The sequence below is a fragment of the Danaus plexippus genome, chromosome 12 (genome assembly GCF_018135715.1).
Source record: "Danaus plexippus chromosome 12, MEX_DaPlex, whole genome shotgun sequence".
Classification (NCBI taxonomy): domain Eukaryota; kingdom Metazoa; phylum Arthropoda; class Insecta; order Lepidoptera; family Nymphalidae; genus Danaus; species Danaus plexippus.
In genome coordinates, this window is record NC_083545.1 from 5,451,368 (window position 1) to 5,474,776 (window position 23,409).

General features: G+C 31.4%; 2 protein-coding genes across 4 annotated transcripts in view; one reads left to right on the forward strand and one right to left on the reverse strand.

Moving 5' to 3' along the window:
- The window catches only part of LOC116772323 (transmembrane protein 184B), a 60,796-nt gene that overhangs the window by 21,092 nt on the left and 16,295 nt on the right, over nucleotides 1-23,409 (reverse strand). The window lies entirely within an intron of this gene.
- LOC116772330 (dual specificity protein phosphatase 22) overlaps nucleotides 1-23,409 on the forward strand; it is a 42,714-nt gene that overhangs the window by 15,619 nt on the left and 3,686 nt on the right. For both annotated transcript variants that reach the window (XM_061522203.1, XM_061522204.1), the window contains exons 2-5: nucleotides 7,029-7,145; nucleotides 12,434-12,558; nucleotides 20,049-20,220; nucleotides 22,227-22,380. In XM_061522203.1, the coding sequence (XP_061378187.1) occupies nucleotides 7,029-7,145; nucleotides 12,434-12,558; nucleotides 20,049-20,220; nucleotides 22,227-22,380 (568 nt within the window). The remainder of the gene's footprint in view (nucleotides 1-7,028; nucleotides 7,146-12,433; nucleotides 12,559-20,048; nucleotides 20,221-22,226; nucleotides 22,381-23,409) is intronic.

The following is a 23,409-nucleotide window of genomic DNA, read 5'->3' on the forward strand; positions in this document are numbered from 1 at the left end:
TGGAAGTTAAAAGCCCGCCACTCATACCTTAAGGCGCCAGTTCGAAACCTGGCAAGTACCAATGTGATCTTTTCCGAGTCATATGTACCTACTTTCTAAGAGTATTTAGACACCACTGACGGACGGTGAAGGAAAACATCGTGCAGAAACCTGGTCTTATAATTTCAAATTATAAGATTGAAATCGACAACCTGTCTTGAGCAAGCATGGTGATTAATGTTCTAACTTTCTCCATATGAGATGAGGCCTTTGCTCAGCAGTGAGCTCCGAAAAGCTGATGATGATAATAATAAGACGACTCGTGTTGGCATCATCGGGTTGAAATATCTATGCTGTTGTCGTTAAAAAGCAATAAAAAAATTATCGAAATATTTTATGGGTGACCCAACCAATCACAGGTACATCGCGATGATGAGTTTTTCAAAAGGCTTTTCCGACAAAAAATCATTCACGGAACGTTATAAACGCTTATCTCTTAATATTGAATAAAGATATTGATTTTTAAACAATGTACAAAATAAGTGGAAGTAAAAAATATTGAAAGAATTCCTATTTCACAAACATTATTTGCGAATTCTAAGAGACGGTTTATTTAAGTGATTATTTCTTTAAAAAACACATTAACTTTTAATGTTTATAGTCTAAATAAACATATTTTATAATAATGACGCATTAATATATAATAATACAATAATTTGCGTACCATAAGTTAGGCGTATTGTTAAAGAGAAATAGTTTATACGTGTACAGTAACTAACAATTGATAGACAAAAAATAATTATATGCAATCCCTATATGAATATTACGAAAAATCTAAGACAAAGAGCAAATTCTTATGACACTTGAAGACGAATTTTAACATCAAACCCTTCAACCTGTTTCTAAATTCTAATGATGCGTAGGAACGATAAAGATTTACGAAGTACCACGGAATTACGAGATAACATTGTGTATCTCACACATAATTTGTCGAGATGACACTTATATCACATTTAATTTGACGTGAAATACATAAGCGTAAATAACAAATTTAACAAATAATGTACATTTGTCTGCAACTAACTCCATTTATATATATAATAAGATTGGCGATTACTACAATATTAATTTGTGACCGTCAGCCTTTGACCTCAATTGCGATACGCCGAAATGACAAATTAGTGTCGCTTCGTTGTTGTAAATTAATTAATCTAGCCGCTTTTGCAGTCCCTTAGATTTAATGTAAGGTTTAGAAAAGAAAAATATATACAAGGAGCTCTTGGATAGAAAGAATACACAATAAAATTCTCATTACAGAAATCGAAGTACATCATTCTTAAGGTACAAAAACAATACAGATAAAGATTTTCATATACATAATAAAAATGAGAAAAAAAATTGTTCGTGTCCTACTTTTAGATACATGTAGGTACGTATCTCTAAAGTAGGTGTACATTTATTATGTTGAGTGTACGATAATAATTCATAATTGTACGTTAATGTATTTGTTGGAAAGTCTCACGTCTGTCTTGCCTTATTAGTGTCGACTTCATTGAGGATCGTTAAACACTTGATATAATATAGGCCTGCAACTAGAAACTTTGTTGTCTTAATGATAATAAACGACATCATGTCATTTTGTGATTAAATGATAGATTATATTAAACATATATCTTTAATTTTTATTTGGTTTAATCGAAACCGTATCCAGAGTTACATCTGTCAATTATGGAAGTAAATAAAACGTTTTAATGTGAACGAAACATTATTTAATTTGTATCAGCGTAAAAAGTATTTAAATTGTTTGTAGTAAATAATTATTACGTATGACATTTATAATAAATTAGTTGATAAAGTGTTATCACGAAGTTTGGCTTGTAATCCGCAACTGCAATGCAGTAAATAAGCAAGAAACCAATGGTATCCACGTAACGGTTAGCGTTATAACAGTGTTACAAAGTTTTAACGGATTATTTAACCAATGGATGGTCTTATGTTTTGTAATTTAATTAATAAAATCGAATTAAAAGTTCCAAATTAATATTCTAAATTGTGACTCGTCGTAAGTAAAATGTGTAATATTTTTTACTAGACACTTGTCATAACTTTTTAGTTTTAGAGACGTATTAAATATTAAAGTACAAAAAAAACTATTTAAATAAAATCAAATATTATTTTTGTTTGATATTTTAATAGTTCATTAGCTATGTGTTAGCTGAAAATATAATTTAATCTAATTTAATGTATCTAATATGCACCTGATTTTGTCCTAAAAAAACATGTAGTTTTAACCTTTTTGTTATAATAAGTGTATTAAGTCTGACGACTTTACACGCGGATTTGATAGTTCGTGTCAATACAAATGCTTCCCTACAAAGCGTTGTTTGTGATAAACGAATACCACTTTGCTATTATTCCTGTTATAACAAAAACAAATAAACACACAGACATAAAACTTATACATTTATGTCATTATATATAGGCATGAAACATTTAAGTGATATAGATGTACATCATATCGCTTGAACGAAAATCAAATACCTATTAATATAGAACGAACAACGTCCGATCAATGTATACGCGATGGGCTGGTTAAATACGCTCGTGTATCGATTGACTATTGCATAAAGTACAATTGGATCAATTATTAACTTCCTTAATTATTAAATGTTGCCCGCTTGGAGTTACATGTTAAAGAGGAAATGACGTAGCGTACCGCGTTAGGTACCAACGTAATCAGTTGTGAAGATAAATTGTCCTTAACGCAGCAACATTTGCGACGTGAGATTCATCCGACAGAAGGATGAAACGTTATTTATACAAGTACTGATATTTTATTATATTGAAATATATTTTGCAATGACAATAACTTCTTTAATATGAATGATGAAGTCGCATACATATAGCCAGGTCGCTATAACTCACGTGAACTGGTTATATTGGGGGAGTGCCAGATACCAGTCTCTCAAATAAGGTCAGGTCGAAGTCGTTACAAAATTCGTTCACTAATTAGGGGCACCTCTACCTCGTATAAGTAGCCATTACTAAGCTAGTGCTTATTAGAAAAGAGCTTCAGTGACTTTTTAATAACTTGTACTATACCACATATGTCACTAGTTATTTAGAAATCTTACATTAAAAACTAAAATAACGTGTTATTGAGAAGTGACAAATCAATATTTATCCAATTTATTTGACCCTCTTAGTTCGGCAATTTGTAAAAGACGTAAAAAATGTACGTATGTATATAATATATAAAAGCCATAAAGAGACGAGTCTATAAATTCTGAATATAATGTTGGGTTTGTACCCTACTAATACTAAAAGGGGAAAAATTTTTTTTCAGTAGCTTTATCATGCATTAAAGATAAACAACCAGATGATTTAAAAAAAAACTTTAGTTAGACATACGTAGTACATACATCACAGTAACTTATTCCTTCATTTTCCATGTATTTCGCGAGGGAACTGGTCATAACAGATGTATTTTGTGTGAAGTCCCATGACATGACGCTGACACAGCTGACTGAACCACTCGGTTAACATATATATTATTTTGAGCAAACAACATTGTTTTCTCTCTGAAACTAATTCGGAGGTCCACGTGGACAGTCTTAAAAATTACGAATCCAACGTGTTATTTAATTCAAGATGTTTAATAAAACAATTTAATGGGATGTAAAAATTTTATGAAAAAAAAAATACTGTCTTGTAATTTTTTATAATACATCCCGAACTATCTCCAGGATTTGAATTTAGTGTCATAATTTGCAATTTGAATATTTTAAACGTGTTTGATGTGGAATATCCTGTTCAGGTTGCATTCCGATAATCCGGAGATTACAGGGTAGAATCCTGCTCGTAACGATGATCTTTTATACAAGACTTTCTAATTTAAATTTCGATTTAAATATTACCTCAACATTACCTCAATATTAATATCGTAATTGCAAGATCTAAGCATGTTATAATACGATTTAACTGTTAAAAGAATTTTAACTGCAACTACACTACACTTACTGCTAATAACCTTGACCATATTAAAATCATATGTTCTTGTAAAAATATTTTCGTTTATTCAGTATAAAACTAAAAAAATAATTATATATGTTTTTATATTAACTAAACAAGAAACATATCACTGTTTTCACTGATTTATTATTTATTACATTTATATATATATTTGTATTAAAACGGATCAAGAAATGGAATTAGAGTTTTTTTTGTATAGATCTCATTAACAAACGATTCCTGTCTCTTTTCGAATTCAATTTCCGGACGAGTAATAACTCCTTGGATAAATAATATATATTTGTGTATCATAAATTTTAAGAAAATTCGAATATTTCTATTTAAATGCAAATATCATTTTTAGTTATTTCCATTTTATATCCGTTTTGAGAAATGTTTTATCATCTAAGATTCTAAATTCAAAGCAGTTTATATGTCGCTCCTTATACTCAGCTTCCCTCTTTGTATCTACAAAGTTAAATACCTCAGGACGACATTATTTACTTCATCTTTTATCCAAGAAAATTAGCTCTCATGAACCTCGTTTATTAGAATAAATTGGTTTTATATATTGGATTTCCCAAAACCTATTAAGAACTCACATAAAGAGATCCTTTTGATAATCTAATAGAACTGTGTGATATCGTTTTTCCGCAGAAGTTGAAGAAATTTCTTGAAAACCATTTCTTACTTTAAACTTATAACAGTGACGAGAGAATAGCTCTAAAACGATGGAATTCATGGGCTCCTAAGAAAAAATAACATGCAAGGACTATAAAGAAAAACGTTAAAGATTATTATGAAAGACGTTTTAAATATATGCCTTATTGTGGCTTCTAAAACAGTGCTCCTGATTGGAAATTTTTCTAATGACGTCACAAAATGGAAAGTTGGCATCAGAGACTGGAATTAATCTGATGTGACATTCTAAAATTATAAATATTATGACACAAATTACGAGACAAATATCTGGTTAGGTTTCATGAGAAGATATCTTTACGATAGGCATTCCTATTTTATAAAAAAAGTTGCAATTCTTATAGTTTTCAGAGCAGGCGTAGCTATTGTCTCGGCCTGAAGTCTTGTTGGATGGTGTAGCTCATCACTAACTAAGGGAGCTAATTTTCTCCTCATAAATAGACCACGCTGTACAAGTAATGCCAGTGTAATTAAATTGTCCTCATTAAATATAGCTCGGCGAAATTCTCGGGTTTATTACGAGAGGCATAGTCTAGCAAATTAATTTCAGCTAATATTAATATTTTCTTCACTATTTATTTATGAAATTTAAGCGTGTCTGCCGAGTTAAAATATTTTATTTCTTATTTTATACGCACGTAGAAAATTTAAACAATTGTGATATATTGTTTTTTATTTTTAACTGTGTCTAGGTGTTTGAATTAATCACAAAACCTTCTACAATGTTAAAACGAGTATTTTTACTGAATAATTTACGTTAGAAGGAAAAAGTATTGCCTATTTAATATATCTAATCTAAAAAAGGCAACATGTCTTAATCCGATGCATTTTTATTAATATCCAGTAACTATTGTTATCTATTGATCTCTAGAAATCTATTATTTATTAATATATAAAGAAACGAGAAAAGCTATCAACGGTTTTAGAATTAAATGTAAATTTTAAAACGGTTAACATTATTGTTTTAAAATCGTCGCATTGAATGCAAACACGACCAGAACGAGCCACTCCATGTGATTGTAAGCGGTACATTGCGACTGCACAAGTTGCTAGTGTTGCCCTGTCATCATTAGCAACCTGGCATTCCACTTACAGAGCTGTATGACGTAAGGGTCGCTTATTTTTATATTTTCGGTGACCTATTTGTAATATTTTACGTCAATTTTGAATATTGCTTTGTTATTTTTAAACTGTTTCGCATAAAAATATTTATTTTGTAATTTTTCAAGCGGAAACAAATGTTTGAATGTTAACATATTTAATGATAGATCCTGACATATGATATTGCCGTTTTGTAGAACCTTTGACCTCAAATAATGTGTGTTTAATGGGTATACCACAAACAATTTAATTTCAAATTAAGGTTATTTTAATTGTTTGTATTGGCTTCATTATTTGTATTTGTATTTCAAATAAAATGATTAACTTGCTTTTCCTTTTTTTTCTGGCAATTGTTCGTGTCATCGCACTGAAAATCGTAATTTTTTTTTAAATGATACAGTGGCCCGAACATCGGAGGAATAGTTTGTAATTATATTATGTTTTGAAATTTCATTATTTCATAGAAATTATGCAAAGACCCAAAACATACCTTGCTATAATTAGACTCCAATCTAGCTTAAATCCTCTTTACGTTCGTGCAATCAATGTTTTACTTATAAAATAATCAAAGTGCAGTGGCCATATCTCACTATGTAATTATATTACATTAAAAAAGACAATATAAACGAATATAAATAGTAAAATTTTGTATGTTTTTTCAAAATATATACAATTTTCTACATCAAAAATAAATTTATACAAACATAATTTTATGATATAAAATATAAATTTATGTAACAGCCCAATTATATAAGGTGGCCACCGGAGGTTCCAGGAAAACTACGAAACTTACTTATATGTATATTATAATAAAAAAATTACACATTAAAACTTATAACCTATACCTAAGACTACATGATTGCCCCGATGTTAGGATAGCAATGCCATTCCATAGCTTGTGTGGTATCAGGAATCTTCTGGGTCAGACGGCTTGGTGTTCGTTCCGCGGAGTCAGCGGCGTCACTCGTTATATGATATTTTATCCATACAACGACGTTGCCCCGGCGATGTTCATTTATTTTATAATATATACCGCGTACGTAACAGCCCTTTAAGTGTTTTATTAGTATTGCCATACTTAATATTAGATATTTCGTTCAAAAAGTGAAGTTCGTTGATCAATAAATGATTTATAAACCTACTTACACATACTGAGATTATAATAATCAGAATAAAATACATACAAACAACATAATAACTATAACGATCACCATATAACATGAACTCTATTGTTGCAGGTGCTGCCGGGCCTGTACGTGGGTAATTACAGAGATTCGAAGGATCCCATTCAACTGGACAAGTACAAGATAACACACATCCTCTCCATTCATGATGCGGCCAGAAGATTACACGCTGTGAGTATAGGTTTTTACATATCAATGAAAATGTGAAGCGTGGTCATAATTTCAGAAACTTTTTTATTCATTTTCTTTAAGTTATACTATACTATATTTTTGTTTGTAATGAGATAGAGATGAGATACAGCTATGACGTAATACATTGAGTGTTGAAATTTCTATGTATATTAAGTCACGATAAGTGTTAATAAATCTGAAATTGTTTTTTGTTTATGTAAATATATTATCTCTTATAACTTGTTTATGTATGTGTCAAAGGATTTCTATATGATCATGTAAAGTATTGATTTGAAATTAAATTAAAATCATTAAGATATCTTCATTTAAATCTTTGGATAAAAGCCATAATTGAAATGAAAGTTCTTAAACCTTGTCATTATAAGGGATAGCAATAACCTTTTGTCTACAAACGTTAATTGAGTGTTTCCATTAAATACGCAGATTAAAAAGTTAGTCTCTCTAGCTATATATAGGAAAGTTTTAAAGATGCTTTCAAAGGGCATTGATGACTTAGGTAACATATTTTCCAAGTAAATCAAATTTAAAGACAAATCAAATCATCCGAAAATGTATTGGTATAAAAATATTAAGTAATCCTTTTGTTTTATTTTGTCTGAACAGCTTTTTACAACGTAAGTTTCTTCGATGTCATAGCCATTTTAATTTCCTGGCGTGTATGGATTAACATATGGCAGGCTTGTATTGTTGAAACGCACGATTAAATATCCGTAGCCTTCTTTAACTTTACTCTTTGTTCAGTTTTTATGGGATTGGCGCAGCACTCTAAAAACTATTAACGTTTGATATTACAGTGTACAAACAATCGATACATATGTATAGCAAACCTAAAAATATCTAACCTACTGTGTAAATACAATACTATGTATCTACACTAGTAAAATCTATCATCTCGAGATTATATAATGATAAATCGTCTTAGAGAGTAAGGATCAAGTCTTTACCTACTAAATAATTAATTTACTGGCTCACCGAACTGTCACGAGACTAAAATACCTAAACATATTATAAATAGAAAGAAGTAATAAGTAATTATGTAAGAAAAAACTCCCAAATGGAATACTGCAATATAATTAACACTAATATTGTTTTTTGTTTGTTTACTTTAAACGCTTTGCTTCTGAAAACTTCAAAGGCATACCAAGGTGTATTTATTCAATCCATTACATCTTTTGTATAAATCGTCACAAGGACAAACTAAGAGATACAGGGATGTCATGCAAAGATAATTCGCAAACTAAAACAATTTACACGTAATGTTAACCTAGCCGGGAGATCTTGTCCAGAGGTTTTTATTTATAACTAGTTTTTTCCCGCGACTTCGTCCGCGTAAATTTCAGAATTAGTTACATATAGCTTTTACCCGTGACTTCGTCCGCATTGGATAGTTTTTTATGTATAGTAGTATGAAAAAACCTGAGCTGTACTTTTTTGTACGTATGATTGAATTGTGCCGAGATGGGATGAGGCCATACTAAGTGTGATTGTCATAGGTTAGGTTAATACATTTTAAGAAGAAGATAGGTTACTGCAATACATTTTTATATACGATGTTTTTTGTTTTTCCTTCCTTGGCCAGAAAAGTAAGTTTTCCCATGGGAATGCGTTGTTTTCCCATGGGAATGCGTTGTTTTCCCATGGTCAAAAGTTACTCATGTACTTCCTTAAGTCTCAAACTATCTACTTACCAAATTTCATTTAAATCTGTTCAATAGTTTATGCGTAAAAGCGATCGGCCCGCCTGAATTTTCCCATGGGAATGCGTCATTTTCGCGGGGTAAAAAGTAGCCTATGTCCTTTCTCGGGTATCAAAATATCTTCATACCAAAATTCGTGCAAATTGTTTCAGTAGTTTAGGCGTGATTGAGTAACAGACAGGCAGACAGAGTTACTTTTGCATTTATTATATTAGTATGGATAAACAGATCCATAGAACAGAAAAAAACTAAAATAGTACAGTGCATTATTTATACTATTTACACATAACTCTTAGCTTTCGAGATATGGTTACCCTGGTATACCCCGGTTTGACTGACAGGATTTAAGACTTCCTGGGTTTCCTCGGGAGTGTTTTGTCTCCACAACTCTCTTTTTGCTGAAAATAACGGTCTACCATTACAGGATGTATCTGCGTGTCTTTTACGATCTCCACTCGTGTCGTTTATTTATCTACACTCCTCCGCTGAATATATCATTGGAATATACAGACTGACTCAAACGAGGGGATATTGAGGCGCTCTCGTACCTTATTTTGAGCGACATTATTACAATGAAACTCTTCGTCCTAGAAAAGCACAGCCCTCAGTAACACATTTTTTGCCTCTATAAAGCTGAGATCTGGTTGTATCGAATACTGGCGTCATATTTGAGTTGGTGGCAAATATCACGGCACAGTTTTGAACTTCATGGAGAGACGTTTGAAGAGGATTATAGATAACCACAATTTAGTTAAAAGCAATCTACTCAACCTTGAGTACAAACATATACGCTTTAGTGAGCGTATTCAGGAATGGCACAATTTGATTCTTATATTGTCCTACTTAGTATGTAACGACCAGATGCAAGTAGGCTATCTTTTCGTTATAGAACTTTTTTTGCATCGGGACAAAGCAACTCTCAAATGCACAAATCAAGGAATGGGCACAATTGTCACCATCTGCGTTTCGTTCCACTTACAATTCAGACATTTTTAAGTCAATAATAACTAGGCTATTACTAGGATAGTGCGTTTACTAAATTAGACGTAATTTATATCTACCAAAATGTTATAAACACATTTTTTTTTGTAAAAATCTATATTTTATAACAAGTTATAAACGGCTTACACCGACTACGTCTTTATAAAATGCCAAGAACTTAACTCCATTTATATAAGAAAATCCCTTGCATATAAACTGTGAGGAAATATATTGAAGTCCCGACTGCCGACATAAAAGACGAAAGATCTAACGTTATTTACCTAGCGGCGATCCTTATATTCAAACGAGATTTATGAATATTCAACGTTTACAGTCTGTGACGCAGAGTATTTTGCAACCAATCAAGCATATAATTTTTTTGTTTGTTTCTTTGTGATAAAGGTATAGGTTGTAGTGACTGAAAGTAAACGAAACTGATTATGATTTCTCACGAAAGATCATTATCTATGTAGTTTTTTTTTATTCTTTTTTTAATCCTTCCTATTTTAATTTATATACATTTTCCTTTTCCATTGTATCATAATACCTTTACACCCGAAAGATATAATGCACCTGGTGCCTTAATAGCGTTTAAAGGCGAAATTCAACCTGTTTCCTATTGATCTCTTAAATTTTTTTTTAAATATCTTCAAAAGATATGAAACATTTTCACAGATCCGTATAGTCACTGTAAAGAACATTTATACTCGGTACTTTATCATTTTAATGCCTCGTAAAACTTTCCCCGCTGTTCAGTGACGTCCAACAACACACGAAGTTGTAGCGGCGTTATTTAATCCACAGCATTGTTTTTGGAAACTTCGACCAAGTTGGTTTGTAATATTTGCTAACAGATGTTACCGAGTACATGACAGCCCGACTTACTTCGATTGCCATACTGAAAAATATCAATAAACCAGCCTCATCTCTGTTAAGAGAAATACAAAAGGAACAATTAGGATTAAAATTGTATTATATTCAGTGTTGGTTACATTTTTTTTCCTATTTTGGTTTTAACATAATACGTTCGGTTAACATTTATGATATACAGAAGTTAGTTTAAACTTTTGGCATCATAATGGACGTTCATAATACGAAGTTGCTAGTTTCGTACCTCGTTACTTATTCAAAATATCCCTCAGGCTTTATCTCTGTTAGCAATTCAGATATAGACATAGAATTGATTCTCTAATCCTAACTTAAATATATTAATTATGTAAATATTTTAAAATTATTTGCTATTATTTTATTTGCTCAGAAAAATTCGCAATGTTGTCAGTTATCTCAGTACATTTAATAAGGCTGACTGTAGATTTTTTTTTTGCCGAAGCCAGTACTAATATATTTATAATTTTATATATGTTTATCACGTATTATGACAAGCACTGCTTATCATTTGAAAGTCATAAATTATGACGGGTTTTACGTCCTAGTATAAATAATATTTAAGTGAAGTCTGTCGTCGCAAAACGTCTGGCGTACATTGGTTGTAAAAATTTCATGATTCTCATTTGCTACAATTTAACTACAAACCACACTACTTAGGACAAATGACACGCAACTCATGTTTTACTATTTCTATTTTATATGGTATGGTAGATTTTCGGATTTTTTGTCCTTGTTTTTGTCGACACTTATATGTTTATTAGCCGAAATAAAACATATTGATTTCAATTTGAGATTCAACATCTATTTTGCTTTTACATAAGAAATAAAAATTGTATTTCTAAATTTGTGCTATGTAACTGCTTGGTTAGATGAAATTTACGCACTCCAAAAATAGTATATTATTTTGATGCTGTCGTGTCACGTACACCAAAGCGAATTCCAACGTTGTGTGTCCCTAAAGATAAATAGCATGAACTTGGTAACTTCAACGCGGGTGATAATATCAAAGCGTCTTCGCTACATTAATTATTATAAAATTGTATCTCTCAATACAAAAGAAGAGAATTATCTATAGAACAGTTCAAATGAAAACTTCACATAATATTTCGTATGTAAATAGAAGTGTTACCGCTAAAAAAAAATTTTCTACCTTCGTCTTCTGGCTTATGTAAAAAAAAATCAACGAGAATTTTCGAAAAGGTCTTTTAAAACACCACAATTTTTATGCGCAAATCGTTTACACAGATATATGTGGAACGTGTGACTTACCAACCATAAACTCATCGCACTTTTCGAGCCCTCACTTCATTTGAGTATGCTAAGTCAGCAATTAATGCCAGCATTTACAGAATTCCGCTTTCAAAATATATGCTCGGAGTATTTTTTTACTGTTCAGTTGTAACGTAACCTAATAACGTTTATAATTCATGATTTTTTTTTAATATATTTTGATTATTGTTTAGATTTTCATATAATTTATAAACGAAAAAAAGCATCTTGAGTAATAATCCACTACTCTTATTTCTTTAATCTATAAAATGATTACAAACGCAAATTTTGTCTTTATATTAAATTTTTCAATTTATTATAGATAATTTTCATAAATAATTAGCTCTTTTCGTATAAGATCAGATTTTTTTTTCATCAATTTAGAATATTCTAGAAGAAAGGCTTCTATATTTGTAAACACATCTTTGACAGGATAAACACTACTTATGCATCATGGCGTCAGATTCTCCGGATCAGAATCTCACCCAATACTTCAGTCTCTGTAATGACTTCATACACGCTGCGAGACTGAGAGAAGGGAATGTCTTGATACATTGGTGAGTGTTCACTTTGCTATTAAATATATTAAATACTAAATAAACAAAAATATATTAAGTGAGGACGACAAATAAATTATACCTGAGCATTTTTACATTGCATAAGTTACAATTTTAATATTTAAAATTTTTATTATTAGTACTTTAATTAATCAAAGAACTAATTTCTTTCGTGACGGTGAAAGAAGACGAGCTATAAATTTAGTAGAGTCAGACTTGAAAAAATCGCCTTAAATTTTAGCTGTAAATAACATTCAGTGAAGAAAAACCTTTAGACATTCTTATACATCCTAAAAAGAAGTAATTAACTTACAGCTGTAATACCATTTTATGTATGAAAAACCTGTCAATTTTATTTATATAATTTTGTTTTACTCATCTTGGAAAATGGGGTAAAAGATCTGGGACTTTTTTCTTAATATATTGACGCGTGAATTCAAACTTTATTCCAAAAAAATTTCCCTTAGAAACCTTACTCAATGGTCGTTTCTTTGTAAAATATGTAGGTTAACATATAAAAAAATTAAATTTAAAAAAATAAAATATATATATATTATTTATTTATTTAAGTACAAAAAGTTGCACAAAGGGTAACTTATCTCTTAAAAGAGATCTCTACCAGAAACCCTCTTGATAGAGGAAATAAGACAAGGAATGTGGTGTTGATACAATAGAAAAAGAGAAAGAAAAAATAATAAAGAAGTTATATATATATATAAGCATACAAACAAAATATTAATAATAGAAAATTAGATATTATACATATGATAGCACCGAGTAGTGGCCGCCACCTTTTGCGAGGCTGTGATGCTCGCAAAGGAGGCGGCGGAAAGAGAGAGAGAGGCTGCCTTCTCTCTCCCCTCCCGCAGCAGACGCATTGGGCGCCGAAGGGTGGCCGAATTCCGGCCACCGTAGAGCGCGGCCTGTGGACGACAGATTCGGGGCATCGTGTCGTCCGAACAGTTGCAGGCTTCGAGGCGGCGGCGTGTGTCCCGCGCGCGCCTCATAGTTGAGTCCTGTGGCCGGGTGACGGCCGCAGAGCGGCTGACGGGGCCCACCTGACCATCTGGTGGGTCAATACTTGTCGGGGGGGTGGCGACGAATGCTTTGGCGATACCCGCCCCTTTGACATACGGGTACATGAGGAACACGGGTTGGTTTTTAGTCAGTAAGAGTCTGACAGTCCCCTTCGCCCTTCCCCGAGGGCGACGGGGCTCCATGAGGATTTTCCAACCCGAAACCAAAAAAAAAAAAAAACACCGAGCAGTGGCGGGATAACCACAAGCCCAACCGTGAAACTGGCTGGAAGAGGCTTTAGCAAGCCTTGAGGTTTAAATAGCCCCAAAAAGTGCTGGTGCAGAAGGCAAGGGGAAACCACTGCAACTATCTTACCATGAAAGTCACGATGTATAAGGATCACTAATACGTGATGACCACGACGAGTCTGCAAAGACCTTTGCGACGATGATGATGATATATTAGATATATACATAGGTATACACCTAAATATATACTTACCACTTTGTCTCAAAATAGTATAAATAAAAAAACATTACAGACGTCTCTTAAGTCGATGTTTAAATACAAGTGCACTTGGACTCTTTTTGTTAACAGAAAGTGGGAGTGCGTACAAAAGTTGTGCACCTTGGACAGAGAAGAACTTACGAAAAAATTTTGTTCTAAGGAGGGGATATCAAGAGAATTTTGTATAACACAAGAGCCATTCTGGGGGAGGAAAATTTAAAACGATTAAGCAGGTACGGAGGAGAAGAATGTTTGAACATATTGTACATTAGCGTTAAAACATGCATATTCCAGCGGAAGCGGATGGAAAGCCACTTTAACTTACTGCAGAATTCAGAAATGTGGTCTTATTTATGCAAGCCGAAAATAAAACGGATGCATAAATTCTGAAACCGATCCAATTTATCGAGCAACGCATCAGTGGCATCTAGCAAATATCACCGTAATCGAGTAAGGAAAGAAGAAGAGATTGTACAAGAATAATTTTAGTTTTAAAAGGAAGGTGTTTTGCAGACGTTTAAGAGAATGTAATGTAAAATGAACTCTTCTACTTACTTCATTCACTTGAGCTGTCTACGACTAACGACAATCCATTTATAAACCTAAGTTTTTTACCCGATCTAGAAATGGGATTGTCACCTCGTCGTACATTATACAGGGCAAGATGTCAAAATTTATTTTATTGTACATTTGCCTGCTTCCAATAATAATCGCCTAAGATTTATTTGGGTTCACTAGCATAACGAAATCATTTGTCCATTTATGTATAGATACCAACTGCTCATTAATAGCCTCGATAGCTACCTTTAGTGTAGATGGTGGAGCATGCCTATAGAGCTGTAAGTCATCTACATAGAGATGGTAGGGAGAAGAAATATTTTTAGAAATATTATCTTTAAATCTATAGACAAGAGTAAAGGAGACAGGACGCCGCCTTGTACCCCGGCATATGTGTCATTCCAATCAGAGGAGCTCTCATCGGATTTCGGACTGAAGATTGAAATTATTCAATAAAAGATCGAGATATTGAGAGGGAGAAGAGGGTTCCCAATACAATGTCAAAGTCAACCGAGTTAAATACATTACTGAAGTCTCGGAGAACTAATATAGCTCTATATAGTTCCCTGTTCTTCATAGCGTACCGTGCATCATCTGTTACTTTCAGTAAAGCAGAACCGGTGCTATGGTGGGGTCAGAAACCGTATTAAAAGGGGCTAGGGAGATTATTGTGGTACAGGTAGTCAGAAAGTTGTTTATGAATAATGATTTCAAGAACTTTAGAAAGGATAAGGAGAATAGAGATAGGTCTAAAGTGAGATGGCAAAGTCAAGTTAGGCAGTTTAGATAGCGGGATAGCGTAAGCCGACTTCCAAGCTATAGGAAATGTTGCTGATACAAAAGAAAAATTAAAAATATGAGTTAATATAGGTAAGATAATGCTGAGTGTTGGTACAAGCATGTCAACACTAATTTTATCAAAACCTACAGCTTTTGAAGAAATGGATAAAAGAGATTTCTCGACATCATCTGTTATAATGGGAGATGAAAAAGAGTTACCATTAGATGGGGAGGCGGAAGCTATTTTCATTAGGGAATACTTGTTATGAGATGAAGGCACGGACATCGGAGGATTGGATAAATGATTATTTAATTTATAGATAGGTAATATTTTGGAATAATTTACAGTTGGAATGATTACCCACATGTAATGAGTTTGAGAAGCTCCACATTTGTGTGCTTGAAGTATTGCAAATAGAGGCGCTTTGTTTCCTTACACATTCTATTACAGAAATTACGCAGCTTTTTGTAGGCAGCATGGTTATCAAGCGACTGATCCTTTCTGAATTTACGTTTGGCATTATCCCGTTTGGCCATTAAGAATTTAATTGTTGAAGTAAGCCAAAGTGCTGGATAATGCCTAACTCGAATACGTTTCATAGAAGCAAGGACATCGTATAGTTTATATATTTCAGAATTGAAAAAGTTCACTTTTCCTCGACACTCGCGGAATCGTAAAGAGGAATCCAGTCTATACAGCGTGCGTCAGACATAAGGGCATCAGTATTAATAGTTTTTAGACTACGGCGAAAAATTGTATGGCGTTTACGATTTACGGTAGATGTCCTACTATAATTTAGGAAAATGTGGTCATGATAAGAAAAAGGCGATGGCACGTGGCCAAACGACCGATCAAATTCAGGTTGAGACACAATTATAAGATCGAGAAGAGAAACAGATTTGGAGGAAACTGAGTTGCAGACAAGGGAAGGATTGAAAGATTAAAAGATAAAATCAAGGTTTTTAATAATGAGATCAAAAATTTTCACGAGTATTCATTTAAATGAAACTAGTATTTTTCGGATGAACTACGTGTGATTTATACTCGTGATACTCCCGACGTTTCGGTGACTGAATGTAACCGAAACGTCGGGAGTATGTAGTTTTTTACAAAAAAAAAAAAAATCACGCGTAGTTCATCCGAAAAATACTAGTTTCATTTAAAAGGTTATTAATATTTGAGCTCTGTAGTCATTTTTGATAAGGCAGTGTTCAGGTCTCCCATAAGTATTAGATGAGCACAAGAAGGAGAGAATTTATCTAGGAGAGAATCTAAAGAAGAAAAATAATTAACGTGTGAGGACGGCCTAAATAGACCACCAATCAAAAGTTTGGTATGGAGGACATCCACTTGGACAAAAGGTACTTCAAAATAGGTTCAGAGACACAATGTGGAGACTTAGAAATGAAATTAAAGGACAAGACATTTCGAAGATAGATGCAAATGCAATTTACATACCACTTTTACAGTATTTAGGCAAAAGGTTTCTTTATAAGATACATTTTAACCTAAGCTAAGGCTTCAAATTTTACATTACATATATGAGAAATATATTTTTATTTAGAAAAATATATCATGCATTCTTAGTAAAACAAAAAACAAATCACGCAATTTTTAATGAGATCGAATTTCTCTTATAACAAAATATTCTTCACACTTATGCTGGAAATAACTTCCACACATATTTACTTTATGAATTTAAATTTAAACGGTTACAGGTTAAATTGAATAAATAAAATAAATAATCTATCCACATTGGACGTTAGCCTCAATATTTTTAGGTAGTGCAGGTCAATGAACCCGTCACTACATTTGTTAACTTCGTTAATTAAGTTCCCTATATTACTAGTGAAATATTTACATATATTGGTAAATTTAGAGCACAGGTTTATTTTGTAAATTTTTCAAATAGTTCGTGTTGAATACTGAAACGAAATATCAAATGAATAATATCCGATCATTAACAAATAAATTTGATTTAGATATTCAATGTACCATAGAATAAATTTTACTATTTTGGTCTTAAAAACATCTCAACATTCAAAGGGCAGTCAATCACACGCGACACACTTTGTACCTACGTACCATTATATGTTGTATTAAGAATATACAACATAACAATATAGAGCTAAAATTTGTGTATAAAGAAAAATATAATTTGAAGAATTTATTCTCAAATAATGAAAATATAAATATCTTTATGTATTTCGTGAATACTCAAAAGATAGAGATGCAATATATACCTATCTCTTTCAGACAACTCTCGTATTAAATACTAACAAGTACTCCATAATCTACAAAAAATTCTTCCAAAACATTATTAAACCTTCACATTATATATTTTGTAACTGGTAACCTAGGCTTTAAGCTTTAAATGTATGCTTAAGTAGAAAAAGATAAGGACATACAACATAAATAAATAGTTTTCTAATAGAATTATCATAAAGAAATATTTATAAGTGAAACAAAAACATACTTGCATTAATTAATTATATTGAAAATTCTTTATTTTTATTTAAATACAAAGTTACCAGTATTATTACAACCATGTTGTTATAGCATTGTTTAAAATCTACATTTAAATCCATTTTTATTATATCTTTATCAACAATGTTTACATACAAGGACCTGCAAATCTTTTATAACCCTAAATGAAAACGTCCTCTGTCGTAAATATACGTGGCAGTTGGCCAATTCAGTTACATAACAGTCACATATGTATGTGATCTTATATTTTTTGGGACTATATTACCTCCATTACCTTAAATGTATAATGAAAAGGCCATGAAAGTATTGCTTCATATTTGTTATTGACGGGTAGTTTGTCAACATTTTTAAAAGAAATTCTCTTATACAGCCTAAATTCATAACTTTTTTAAAAAAACCAGTGCTATTAATCCATTTGAATAAATGGTCCTATAATTATGTCCTTAGTATTTTTTCTATTGTAATTCATCGAAAGGTAAATATAGTTTTTTATTTTTTACTTAGCTACAAAAAATGGTATAAGACCCGATGAACAACTACCACCGTTCTTATTTTATATTAGCAAGACTCCCATAGACCCCGTTAACACCTGCGTTATACCGTAATTGTGCAAATGGTAAAAGTATCTTTTTAAAAGTGAGCCTCATTCTATAAAAAAAAAAAGAAATTTCTTTAAGCGACTAACAAAAAAAAAAACAATGAAATCAGATATCTTAATCTGTACTAAACAACGAAGTTATTCTCATAAATGATAACCTAGAACATAATTTTATCGTAAAAACCATCAACAAAGCCCCAAAAACGACGGTAGTCGTGAATTTTTAATCAAATTGCGGACATCATTGTGGGTAGCACACCCTCTGTTAGATTTTAATAAATTACAATTTGTATGACGTAAATAAGACTGTTTGCGTTATATCTGTACACATTCTAGGTTTTTTACGTAACATTTTAAAAATAGAATTTTATTTATTTTTATTAATATTTTATTAATATTAATATTTATTTTTCGAATAAATTTGCTTCTTATACAAAATTATAAAGTCAAATATTTTGTTTTTTTTTTTAGTTTCGAATTCTGTTTTAATAATATTTATTCTCGTTTGAATACTAAAAGAAAAATGTTTCGTGTTTATGAATGAGCATTACCATACTGTTACACAGGAATATTTGTGTATCGAGGTAGTTTAATTTGATTTGTATTGAGTTAATAAAATTTTTGTTGATTATGTAAACCGTTAACAAAATTTATGTAATTAAAAGGATAATGTGGTTTTTAAGAGGTAAAGACAAAGCGTACAAATGATAGTGAGAGAATATATTTGGATACAAAAAATTATGCTTCTGTTTTGTTCTTTTAAGCAATGATAGGTAATTATAAAAAAAATCTTGTTCCACGAGATGCTTCTAGACCGCTTCATTAAAGGTTTCGTAATATTTCCCGCAACGCTGCTCTGCCGCTAATTAGCAAAGGGTAAATACAAATTATTTTTAAAGCTAATAAATATGAGTTTTTAAAATCAACTGTTTAGTTAGAATTACACTGCGACTCTAGATTTTAGTGATACGCTAAACTTTTATACACGTACTTGATATAAAATAGTTCCAGTATTAGAGCTACGATCGTTATACGCAGTGTTATGTCTAATTTAGAAAAATATCATTGTTATAGTAGATTTTTTGTTTCCAAGACTGATTTATTCCCACAAGAATTACTACGTCTCTAACACCAACTTCCATACATTTCTTCCTCTATAATAGATGACTGCTTTCCTAATGATAAATGGTTTGTAGGAAGAAAATTGGATACCTAAAGTAAATTGAGTTTATTAGTGAAGTAATAATGTTACTATAGATGAACCCTATGGCTTGCAGTAGCTTTTGTAGGCGTTGTGTTTGTGTAAGTTTGGGGACAAAAATAAGTATATAATTTTTATGACATTGGGTGTAATGCTTAATTTAACAATAAAATATCAATCTATTATTTATATTGGTCTACCATTTTGTTAGTATCAGCACGTAACTAATGACTGGAGTTATATGACAATGTTCCTTGCGAGTTCTACATTATAGAGCTTGGCGGCTGTGATATCGGGTGGAGAATTTTAATTTCATATACGTTAATATCATTATTTTCTAGTCTGGCAGGGATGTCTCGCAGCGTCACTGTGGCTGTGGCGTACATAATGTCAGTTACTCCGCTGACTTGGCGTGAAGCATTGAAAGTCGTCAGAGCGGGTCGAGCCGTCGCCAACCCTAATCTTGGATTTCAGAGGCAATTGCAAGACTTTGAAACGTATAAGCTTGTGGAAGTGAGTATATCAATTTAAGAGATACGCGTGTAATTAGTATGTATTTAAGTTACATATAGAAACAATTATATTTGTTATGAATGGTGGACACGTAACAAGAAGAATTCTTTACATGGTCGGTATTTTGGTTGAATTAGAACCATCTCAATATATAAGCATGACATAAAAAGTATTAAGATCTTATAATCAATAAAAGAACGTGATTATCGTTTTATAATTATAATCTCACGGACTCCATGAAACGTGATTCCGTCCATGAATTATTTAATAACTAATGAATTCATTCAGCTGCAATAGTTTTTAAAGCGAATCATATATTTTCATAAAACGGAATTTAAGTAAACCACAATTTAATTCATTCTCATATAAAAAGCTTTTTAAGTATAAATAAATTATTCCGTTCAATGTTTACGAGTTTTTATAATACTTTGAGTGTATTATATTTCTAATAAATTTATTCGTATGTCTCTCTTCTCTATTATTTGATATCAATAAGATTTTACGAAGCAGATAAACTAATTTACTATTTTGTATCTATTGAATTTAATTAAAAAAAATATTCACAATGTTATAATTAATGTAAATTTTTATATAATTTTAAGACCTGTCCCGCGTAACTGACCACACAAGTGATATATTTAATATTTTGAACGCTTTGCTTAACAAGACAGTACTTATATTTTTGGCTCCTCCACATCTATCAAATCTGTCGATTCCACCTGATTTTTTATGAAACCTCGCAAGAAAAAGTCCAATAAGGTCGGAGCCATTGTTCTTGCCAGACACTGAAGCTTCCATATGTAACATAATGTTTAACGGAAAAACTATACGACGCATTTTTATAGCTTTTTGTTAGAAAACTGACAACGGAATATACATTAAATATTTTTGTTCATTAAACTGAAACATTAACCAATGAATGTTATTTAAAGCAGAAAAAATAATCTACGCTATTAATGTAAATAAAATTAAAAATGATAGATAAAAAATGATGGTAACCACATTCTAGGACGCTTGCATCATATCCATATTTTCGTATCAGTAGACATAACAAGAAGCTGAATCATTGATTTATTTCTAAAATGGGAGATATTTTTATAAAATTCCCAGGCTTCTTTGCTTTTGATAACTTAATTGCATAAATATAATATGTTCTAAATGCCATAAAGGTCACAGTTTTAAAATATGTTAAGTGTTTATATTTTATCTATCATTAGAAAAATTACGTTCGTTTTATAATAATGAGATATAAGATTTTTGCGAGTTTTATTCATTTAAATGAAACCAGTATTTTTCGGATAAACTACGCGGAGTTTATCCGAAAAATACTAGTTTCATTTAAATCGTTTTATAATAAGTATAATTGTTATTGTATATTTCAATAATTTTCTTTTACTACTAATGTATATATATATATATATATTGCGTTGAACAAGCTTTTAAACTTTTTATTGAACAAACAGTTCAAAACATAAGTCCATGATATGTTTCGGATATTTTTTTTGTGGAGCGTAAACATTTTACCGGTAGCGTTGATACACAAGCGTGTATTGAAAACAAAAAGGCTTTGAACACGTCACAAATATTGTTATTTTAATAAAGAAATTCAATTGCATTGAAACAGCATTCACAGTTTAATATCTTTGAAAATTTATCTAAATCTGTAGAAAGTTTAACTAAGAAAAATATTTTAAATATAAAATTGGTAAAACTCTATTCGATTACCATACAATACTGGTTATCATTTCTCAATTTTATTCTCCTTCAAAGTCATTAATTATTTTAATTTTTCCCAGGTATATATTTTTTACACAATTCAACTGTGTATGCAGCTTAGTTAGATACGCTTTTTATATAGATTGGCTCTCATGCGTGGGTAAACTATTCATAACACTATTCTCGTACTCGTTTAAATCTGAATTTTTTTAAACCCGTTCAAATTAATATTACAATACCAGTAGAGCTTATATTTAGTTGAATTATATTAATCCAATCAACAATTCTAGGAGAGGAGACGTTTAAAAGAGCGATATCCGTCGCTGGCGCTAGCTGACAGTGACCTCTCGGAGTGCAGAGTGATGCTTGACTCCTATCAGACGATGCTCAACCAGCGAACTATTTGTGAGGGCAAGTGCTCTATGGGACGGCAGTGTCCCACTGGTACGTAGAAGCTTATAGGTTTTCTAATTATTTTGCTGCAATCTTGCCTATATCTTGTTTAAAAATATATTCTTATACCTTACAATCATTGTGGTAAAAACCATTGTTTTGAATTATACTAAATATATATTTATTGATTCGTTGTGATTATTGTATTCGGTTGATAGGAATTGATGTAGTTATGTTTTCTGTCGTTATAAAAAAGTGTTGCTATATAAAATGTAAATAAAAATAATATGTAGGTATATTATTATTATTTAATCACATCGCATACTTAAATCCAACGTAGATTATTCTCGGAAAGAAAATCTTTTATAATATCACTAATAACATTTTTTTTATTAAGTAACTGAAATTGTAAGTCTTTCACGTTAAAAATTAAATCTTGAGTGTTCTTCTTAGTTGATTGTTACGTGATTCTAATGATTTTTCGCAATGCTAAAGCTATACATTATTTCTTAACTACGATAAAATTCTGTCAATAGCCATACCATGAACAAAAAAGAATATTTTTCATTTGAGGCCCTAGTTAGTCTTTTTTCATAAAATAAAACTCATTTAAAAATAAAAAATAAAAAAAAAAACAGTAATTTTCACGTCCTTTCCCTCGGTGGTACTTGACCTAAGTCAAAGCAATTACTACCTTAGACATACCTATATCGTAATAAGTGCCTTAGCTAGGAAGGGTTTTTGGTACGACATTGAACCTAGGAGTTCTAGATTATATAATTGTTTCACATGTACAACGATAACTAAAATATCTCTTAGATATTAAAGAAGTAATGTCTGTGTATGTTTTATTCAATAAAGAAATCATGAAAATATCGCCACTTTTTATTTTGCTTTTAATTCCTCTAACGGTGTTTAATAATGAATTCGTTAACGTGAAAGTCTGGTACGTCAAAAAACTTGTGACGGACATTTTCATTAGCGACAAACGCGGTCAGGTGTCTAGGCCGTCTCGGCTGAACAAAATATTGGCTTTATACCTTCTGGTTTTAATTCGACGTCAAATTTTTATGGTAAATA